We start from the raw sequence: 10,181 nt of genomic DNA, 5'->3' as shown, positions 1-10,181 counted from the left end.
ATGGCTGCCATGCCCAATGATGGATTTACAGAGATTACCAGGGGTGGCGGTGGTTTCAGACCAGCAAATGCCCACTATATTGACGTTCCCAAGCCTGTAGGGTTTTCTGAGCAAAGTGTATGATAACAGAGAGCAATAGCATGCAGTATTTTGAAAACTTCCATAACATTTTAAATCAGAATTTTGAGCTGGAACTCTCTCAAATAAATTGCTGGGTCCAGCTTCCAAAAACACCTGGATGACACCTGTGGGGGTATAATTAGCCCAAAATACAGTAAAAGGGAACTGCAGTTCTATTAGTAATTATCCAGAACACACACTATACATTATATTATGTATTTATTACCAGTTATTTATATGGCGCACACATATTCCGCAGCGCTGTACAGTGAATATGTGAACACATATACACGGAGACACAGATTTTCTAGGGTTAATTTTGTTGGGAGCCAGTTGACCTACCAGTATATTTTTGGAATGTGGAAGGAAACCGGAGTACCCAGAGGAAACCCACGGGGAGAATAAACAAACTCCACACAGTTAGGGCCATGGTAGGAATCCAACCCATGAGGTCAGTGCTGTTAGGCAGTAATGCTAACCATGACGCTGTCCGTGCTGCTGTGCCCACATCTGCCTGAGCAATAACCGCACAACACAGCCCCCTCCATCTGCACAGGATAGAACAGATTCAGCCATCACACACAGACTTTAAGCTTATTACCTATAAATGAAATATACACGGCTACAGGAGTAAGAAGATAAGACACGTTTATTTCATTAAAAAAAAAAAGTCACTGTGCAACATTGTTCATTATTCACCAATTAAATCTCTACCAGTAATAGACTACATAAAAGCAATCAGACAGCAATTTGATTTATTCACGGCAACAGCAGGCGTTCCTTCTACGCTTCTGTACAAACAACAATGCTGCGAGCGAAGGCGCCGATGTTTACAACAAGATACATCTGCACAGTTGGAGTGGTCTTTATTGCAACATTCAAACTTGCCTTTCTTGCTCACTACCCCAAGATCACATTTTCCCTACATTCGTTGTAGCGGAAATGTTGTCACATCCTAGGAGATAGGAGAGCAAATCAACAAACACTACTCCTCCTGCGTCATTCATGGACAGGAATCGGGACATATACGAGTATTACCGTTTGCGCAGGGTGTGATTTAAAGACGACCACTTCCCTGAAGGGTGGGGGTTGTCTCCTGCAGGTATACCCCAAGGTTAGAGATATGTCCGGTTGCAGCCAACCGGTAAGTAATTAGGGTATTAGAGTCTCAGTAGTATTAGCCATTTTAAATAAATTTGAAAAATAATACAAAAAAAGTCCAAAAACTTACTTGCAAGTCGTCCCAGGAATTTATATATATGCATCGGTCTTTAATATATTACAAAATAATGTTTTTCACTCTACTACAGAATATTGGTTTGAATTGACTTTATTCTAAAGCCACTGCGATTTTAAAACTGCCTTACACATCGGACAGTCTCGCTGCTAAATCTATTATCCCCCTCTGGCCTGCTGCTGACTCTAATCAACAGCTAATTAGTAATACATCGACGTACGGGGTCTCTACAAGGACCCAGACCAGCAGCCAGTCTCCCCTACCGATATCCCTTTGTTCACAGTAGCTGTCTAAAATTTTGCCAACGCCACAAGTGGCTACGTAGTGACAACAGCGCCACCTACTGCTGCAGCTTCACAATTGTCCTACAACAAAATAGTAAGTACTAAATAATAATAATAATAATAATATAGTTCTATCATCTATTTTTTAACTGTGCATTGGTTAGAGAGAACCGGGGACGGAACGTCGTTCCGCTATATAATGGAGCAGCTGTGTTCCCTTATATCCATTCACTGCGGTCCTCACCATTATGGATGGAGATGCTTATGTATATACATATATAGCTATCTACATACTGGTATACACACACACCTGAATGAGGTCACCTTGTAAATATATATATTACAACAGCCTGTTACAGATATACCTGGATTGTGTGAACGTTATTTCTAGTAAAAACGTGCCAAGCATGGCACCCATACCATACAAGCATGGCACCCATACCATACAAGCATGGCACCCATACCATACAAGCATGGCACCCAAACCATACAGGACACAAGGGAAATGTCTGCTAAATGTCTCTCAACAGGAGGGAATAGATTGTAAGCTCTTGGGTGCAGGGATCACACTATTTTTGTATTACAAAATGTATATGGGGACATCTGTAAGGTGCTATATAACTTGATATAGAAAAAAAACTATACAAATATATATTATATATAATCTATCCATTACTCCACAATCCACAAGCATTCGTGCCAACTCCACAATCTAACGTGTTTGCCTCCAGGATCAGACCCTTTACCTTGGACACAACCAAATCTCTCACTCCTGTCCTTGTCACCTCCCACCTGGTGAACTACAACCTCTTATAACTCTCCAGTCTTCCTCTCATATATCTGACTTCTCTGCTCCCCTTTCAGCTCCTTGCAGAACCCAGTTTAGGTTCTTCATTTTTACTTTCAACGCTCTCTTCGAACCCCCCCCCCCCCCAACCTTATCCCAGACCACACCCTCTCCCCGCTGTTCTTTAGACTGATGAATTTCCTCCACCTCATATCCAAGACTTTCCCTGCGCTGCCCACTCCTCAGGAACTCACTCCCCCTGCCCTATAACAGCACGTGTTCAAGTCACCTCCCCTATACTGTAAGCTCTACAGGGCAGGGCCCACTACTAGAGGTAATTGTAGATGAATGTAATGTATAAGTATATTATTAATAGTTGCCCTAAACACAGCAGCATAGGCATGATGACTGCTCTAATGCCCCATTTATAAACCACACCATTGTTTTCAGTAGAATTACGTTTTCTGCCATGATATAGGAGATACTGTATACAGTCATTGCTTACTGACAAGCTATCTTGTGATGGGGCAGAGATGTTCCCATCCAGTTATCTGTCCAAAACTCTCTCTCTTCTACACTTACCATGACCATCAATCACATACAGATCCATCTACTCATTTTCTTCTCTATGTACAGTACCTTGTACATCCATCTATCCGGGACCACACATTTAGGTACCAAGGACTAACCTTCCCACCAAAATTCAGCTACCAGGGACTAAGCCTCCTGTCCAATGTACACCTACTGAGGACTAAGCCTCCGCTCAGCATACAGCTACTGAGGACTAAACGTCTTGCCAATGTTCAACTACCGAGAGACTAGGCTTCCAAGCCAACGTACAGTTATCGGGGGCTAAGACTCCCCACACAACGTACAGCTCCTGAGGCCTAAGCCTTCTGCCCAACTTACAACTACCGAGGGAATAGGCCTCCAACCCAACTTACAGTTATCGGGGGCTAAGCCTCCCCACACAACGTACAGCTCCTGAGGCCTAAGCCTTCTGCCCAACTTACAACTACCGAGAGACTAGGCCTCCAACCGAAGGTATAGTTATTGGGGGCTAAGCCTCCCCACCCAAAGTACAGCTCCTGAGGCCTAAGCCTTCTGCCCAACTTACAACTACCGAGGGACTAGGCCTCCAACCCAACTTACAAATACCGAGGGACTAGGCCTCCCCACACAACGTACAGCTCCTGAAGCCTAAGCCTTATGCCCAACTTACAACTACCGAGGGACTAGGCCTCCAACCCAACGTACAGTTATCGGGGCTAAGACTCCCCACACAACGTACAGCTCCTGAAGCCTAAGCCTTATGCCCAACTTACAACTACCGAGGGAATAGGCCTCCAACCCAACGTACAGTTATCGGGGGCTAAGCCTCCCCACTCAACGTACAGCTTCTGAGGCCTAAGCCTTATAAAAGATGAACATATTATTGCTTTCCACAAAGTGGATTTATATTCCCTACTCACAAAAAGGTGACTGCATCCCGACAGCCAGACACTGCCCACACATTACATTTCTGTACAGTAAACAAAATACAAATTGACACATTTATATTCAGATTTTTCCCCAATTCATGTTATACGATAAGAAAAATACTCTCCATAAAGATACAGGAAAATCTTCACGGTTAGACAACGAGGAGCGGCAGATAAGGGCCGGTAAAGGGTAAAACATGATGTTCTGTAGATGTTTTGCTGAGCGGAGTAATTGCTCTCCCGCTGCAGCCCTGATTACTGGCGTTATTCCTGGCTTAGGACACAATGATCTGTTTTACGGTCTTTTGCCCATTAGCTGGCAGTTTATTCTGCCTCATCGCTGAATTCTCATCAGATTTATTTGCAATAAAAACAGACAGCGAGGGTGACAATGATATGAAAAATAGCCATATTTGTAGCTAAAATAGATGTACAAATATAAAATGAGGCGACGACGGAATGTGAATATCATCTATTAAGCTCTATGTAAAAATATATAAAATTGTCTTTATGCCATAGTTTGAGGCGTAAATGAGACTTAATTTAGGAGGAAATTAATTTTATATTAAATATTGCACAATAAATCTACCGTGATCCACCCAACATTATATCCTCTAATATTTAAGCGGAATATTAAGACAACAGCAGAGATTAACCGCTCGGTACATTGAAGCGCCTGATAAATGACGTTCAGATTATATACATATAACCCGCCATGTCAAACATGTGGGACGCGTGATACCACGCATGATACCACAGAGCCAATCAGCAATGACCACTCCTAGCTCAGCATAAAACAGTCAGCAGTGGGCGTATTCCCTGAAAACAGACCATTTACAGTAGCGGCGACAAGTGGTTATTTCCCAGCAGCATTTGCTGAACTACAGATGTGTAAAGAATCGGAGCACTGTGTTTTATTATTATACGGGATGCTGTATATGTCGCTGGATCCTGATCCACTTGAATGTCAACGTTTGCCCGATTCCGGACACTAATCAGCAACATTCGGCTTAAGTGGAGGCTGAAATAAGACTCTAGAACACAGCGTATGCTTCCTTAACTGATCTAGCGGAAGTCCCTGTTCCCAACAAAGTCCTTCGGCTTACAGAGGGTGCACTGACTTTAATTGGGATGTCCCGGTGCCCTCCTAAACAGCTGTTCCCATTATAAAACATCTACATACTTGGTCTAAGTAGACGAGTAGTGTAAATATTTGCGGCTTTATGCAAATGTTAAACCATTCCCCTGCTGTGCAGCCATGCATCTAAATGCAAGAACCGAGATGCCCAGTTTGTGCATCCAAAGACACAACAGTCCAGCTTGGTGCATCTTTAGATGCTACCATAGGTGGCACCATTGAAACTTGCCCATTAGATAGTTCAGATGTTTGGCCAGAGTGTGGCCTTCAATTTTAGTGAGCATCTGGATACAGCAAAGATTGTTTCACTTTCCCTCAGCAGACCAGGATTGTACCTTTTAAACAAAATATAATTTACCCATAACTGCAAAACCATATTTCACGTGTTGCACAAATGGCTCATTCTTTTCCATTGTTCTGCTCAATTTCTTACCCAAACGTTTTGAAAATAAAACCTTTGATTTAAAAAAAAAAAAAAATCACAATAAGTAGCCCACACGCTTATGGCAAAGAAGCAAAGAAATGTAGGTGGTCCAGAATTAGGAAAAATATAATTTTGTTGCAATCGGTTTAATCCGAGGTGGGAAAATGTGGACAGAAGTCCCATTTACACTTTACGATGTAGTGAAAGGGACTTTACTGGTTCCCTTTTACCGGTTGACACTTTTACAGAAAAAAAAAAAAAAAAAAGAAGTCGTGTAAGGTAAGTTGCCAATTGCTTATGCGTCTGGCCATGGCCCTCTTTGCTAGATCCGCCATGCTTGCAGAGCATAACACAAACCGGTCTCCATGATGGGTTCCGCTGCTCGAACGTCATCTTCATCTATTAAATCTAACAGCGGGTTCTAAAAAGGGGAAAGTCTGCCACTTAACTCCTGTGGAACTAAAAACTATTGTTTGCTTCTATAATAGGCCAATCGCCCTGGCTGTCAGTTGCCGTTTTTTATTAGCCGCCATTGCTTATGAACCACCACGTGATCATCCGCATTCATGTTCGGAAAGTCGTCTTCAGAAAGGCTGATGTGTAAGCAGGTATCATTTGCTGTGGAAAACGGCAATGTGCTTTCTATGCTCAGCGACTTTACCAACCCGTTGCACTCCGGCACGATGGTCGGGGTGTCCTCCAAGTTTTCATAACTACTGCTGATGGAATGGAAGGTTCTGTTCTCTTCTATGGTCCCACGGTGGAATGAGGTATGAGACATCTCCTTTATCGGGGAAAGATCTCCATTCTCAAAACCCGGGAAGTAAGAGTTCTTGTAGGACGGACTGGTGTCCTCAGAGTCGAACTCGGCAGGTGTTATTGAGCAAGACGTGATTGTGGTGAAGCTGGTCAGGTTGACACTGGTAGGAGTTGTGTGGGTCACGCTCTCTGTTGACCTGGACTCTGTTATTTGCCCCGGCAGTATCTTTGATGACCTCTTTCTGAGTATAGGAGGTGGTGGGACCAGTTTTGGAATAGAATGTAGAAGCCTTGGATAAAAGAGAAGCAAAAATACAAATTGAAAACAAATTCACCTTCATCACCGCCGCTATCTCCAGACAACCCGCTGTGGAAAGGTACAGTTCAGCAACATGGCCATAAGACATCTACACTGCAATACATTTCATAGGTGTCTGAGCTCCTGCAGATCACTCACTTCCCACTTCCTCTTCAGGGGACCATCATAATCCTTCCTTTGTCCTCCTCCGCCCTCTGTCACCCCTTGCCCTCCTACGGTTGAACTTCCAGGGTCCTTTCATCCTCCCATGACCATATCACCCTCTCTATCAATGATATCTGTTGCCCTCTCTTAGGCCTTTTTAACAGTCATCTTATCTCTACTGCTTTCTCCCACCTCCAAGGTGTCTCCCGCAGCACGCCCTTGAGCGCACCCCCTCACCTTGTCCGACATTCTCACACTCCCTTCAGCTTGAAACGTTCCCTGAAGCAGCAATTCTAGCTTACCAGCCCCCTAGCATTCCTCCTATACCCACCATATTTCCTTTTCAGTTCCACCTCCAACTAGTTCAGTGATAAAAGGTGTTTTTATACATTAAAGCTGAAGGTGGTTAAGTTACATGGTACATGATATAAGAGGTGGATAAGTGTGTAGCTGGAGGCGAGAAAGTTACTAGGTTCAGTGAGACAAAAGGGACAAATGCAAATTTATAACGGATGGAAGGTAAGTCAGGCCCAGCGGAGGGGCCTGGACAGCATCCAGCTTCTGGATATCAATGCTTGTGGACAGCAGCCCTGTTATTCTTATTTTGTAATAGTGAAGTGTATGCAGGGCTGGGAATTTGATATTGGGTTAGAGGGTTAGTAGGCTGAGGATTTGGAACCTGATTACAGGGAACAACAAAAACCACAACTGCTGAGATTTTATATTGAAGAAATAATACAATCTTGTTACTGTACTTGCAGTATAAGACACTGGTGGACACAGGGGGTGGGTGATATCACACCAATGTCCATCCTGTACAATATTAAAAAGGGTGGTGGCTATGCGATTGAAGGTAACAATGCGTTGGGCCCGAATATAAAATCAATATTCAGGCAGCAGGGTGATGTGGGTACTTAATTCACATAGGAAAAAATACATAGAAAGAGAGAGAAACATTGCGCTAAAATAGAACATAAATTTAATCAAATCAATAAAACTGCATAAATTAAATCATACATAAATAACAACAACAATAAAAGTAAAGCCCCCCATACACGGTCCGTTAATCGGATCCGTTGTGTGCTTAAACAGCACACATCGGATCGGATCGCATCCCTTGTGCATGCACTGCGATCCGATCCGATGTATAGCTAGTACAAAAAGTATGTGCAGCACATACTTTTTGTACCGTACTATGTGATGCGCGGGAGCGCGCATCGCATAGTACAAAACGGAGCCGTACACAACGGACCGTGTATGGGCTCCTTAAGGCCTATTGAAAGGCAGGCACAATGAACAGTATTGAAATTAGTAGTCCAGTCCCACGAACAGAGTAGGATGATGCTTAGCAGTATTAGGGCAGTATGCAATGAGGGGGCGAGTGCCGGCGAGGGGGTTAAAGAGTGGCGATTACAGAAAACCAGCAATCCTTGCAACTCCTCTGTTCTGAAAGGCAGGGAAACCTATTGCTATTGTGCTACACTGCCCCCCCCCCCCTCCATATACTAACGCAACCACTAATCCACATGTCCCTAACAGGACTTTGTGTTACATTCTTCAACTAGTACTGCTAAGCAACATCCTACTCTGTTCATGGGACTGGACAACTATAGCAATACTGTTCAGTAGGCCCTACTTTTATTGTTATTATTTACGTATGTATGTATGATTCATTTATGCAGTTTTATTGGTTTGAATACATTTATATTCTATTTCAGCGCAGTGTTGCTCTCTACTTCTATGTCTGTACAATATTACATCTCCTGGAAACTCACTTGTCTTCGGGTCCTCTTGGAATCTCATCAATTTTCTCCGGCATAACCTCAGACCCCTCCACACTCCTGCCGACTACATCCGCTCGGTTTGTCTCTTTCTCCAGGTTCAGGAGGTTGAGGTAGGACTCGCCGATGTTCCCGGTTATGGCATTCTGCAGACTGGCCGGGGTGGAGGTGGACGGGAGGTTTATTTCCAGGCTGTACAGATTCTTCAAGTTTAGGGACAGAGACTGGGCGATGGCCAAGTTATGTAGAGACCTTTTGTCCGCTGTAAATGGCAGAGAAAGTGCATTATGAGCAAGTGACCATAGGGGAACATCAGCAGCATCGCTATAGGGATGGCCATCATTGCAGTCGCCATCGATGGCAATAGTGCAACTGGCCATCGATAGTGCATGACCATCAATATGTTTACCTACTGATGGTCATCCATTGTGTTTGACTGTTTGGCCTGTGGTCCAATCAAAACACGGGGCGGGGCTTCACGGGAGTCGGGGGCGGAGCTATCTGCACTTTGAAAAAACAAAAACGCAAAACATCGTTTTGCTGTTCCATCGATGGAGAGAAACCATCTGGTTCTCCCCCATCGATGGCAAAAGTATTCAACATCGGCCATAAACAATCGATGATTTAGAATCATCGATGGTCATCCATACATTGCTGCAAACAGAATACAGGGCAGCAATGCAAAATACAGCGCATTTATGTCTGATTGTTCATAGGTGTCCGATTATTCCTGGTACAGTATCGCTCGCTGACCCTCACCGTTGTGGTTAGTGTCCGATCGGACCTCCAGTTCCTTTAGCTGTTTTACCAGTAGCGCGATGTGCTGCAGTAAGTCACGATTTGTCAGCAGCAGCTGTCTGACCCGGGCCTGAGACTCTATGCGGGCTGCGGTCTCTGCCGCAAGCTGATCCTTCAGCAGCTGGACCTGATAACACACAAACAACAGTTACACTCCCCAATTGCTTCCTCCTCTTCTCCCCAAAACTGTCCAACTTATTTTCCAAAATGACGCAAAAACTGGAGATCGAAGTCTCCAATGTAGAACAGAGCAACTCAATATTTTCTTTCCAGGAATCACTAGTTTATATTTATATGAACGTCAAGGGCTAAAAGATAACATGTTTTTATTTGCTAGTTCTAATATAAGAATTTTTTTCCCCCCATCATGATTACAAATGCATCAATCAACCAATGCCGCCAATTTCACAAATTACAACACAGATTAGAAAGGTTTATATTAGGATTATATAATAGAACATAAAACTATTTCTTTGGACCATTAGACTTGTCAGAAGCACCAGCTGGTGGAAGCATACAGTAATGACATCCCATGCACAATGTGGTGCAGGATATCTACACCACACGAGGGCGCTCACCTGCACTATAGTCACCCCCAGTCCATGTTACCGGGCGATGAGGGCGCTCACCTGCGCTACAGTCACCTCCAGTCCATGTTACCGGGTGATGAGGGCGCTCACCTGCACTACAGTCACCCCCAGTCCATGTTACCGGGCGATGAGGGCGCTCACCTGTGCTATAGTCACACCAAGTCCGTGTTACCAGGCAATGAGGGCGCTCACCTGTGCTACAGTCACCTCCAGTCCGTGTTACCGGGCAATGAGGGCGCTCACCTGTGCTACAGTCACCTCCAGTCCGTGTTACCGGGCAATGAGGGCGCTCACCTGCACTATAGTCACCTCCAGTCCG

The 10,181-nt window shown here is 44.2% G+C and overlaps 1 protein-coding gene across 2 annotated transcripts in view; it reads right to left on the bottom strand.

The window, feature by feature from the left end:
- Nucleotides 1-753: 753 nt before the first annotated feature.
- Nucleotides 754-10,181, bottom strand: part of LOC146035214 (carboxyl-terminal PDZ ligand of neuronal nitric oxide synthase protein-like) — an 86,604-nt gene continuing 77,176 nt past the window's right edge. For both annotated transcript variants that reach the window (XM_083158541.1, XM_083158540.1), the window contains 3 exons: nucleotides 9,234-9,399; nucleotides 8,469-8,736; nucleotides 754-6,520 (listed from right to left, as the gene is read on the bottom strand). In XM_083158541.1, the coding sequence (XP_083014667.1) occupies nucleotides 5,977-6,520; nucleotides 8,469-8,736; nucleotides 9,234-9,399 (978 nt within the window). In that variant the 3' untranslated portion in view covers nucleotides 754-5,976. The remainder of the gene's footprint in view (nucleotides 6,521-8,468; nucleotides 8,737-9,233; nucleotides 9,400-10,181) is intronic.

This window comes from Crinia signifera, chromosome 9 (genome assembly GCF_055691185.1).
Source record: "Crinia signifera chromosome 9, ASM5569118v1, whole genome shotgun sequence".
Classification (NCBI taxonomy): Eukaryota; Metazoa; Chordata; class Amphibia; order Anura; family Myobatrachidae; genus Crinia; species Crinia signifera.
Note: the sequence above shows the minus strand (reverse complement) of the source record. Positions and strands in the feature narration are given on the sequence as shown.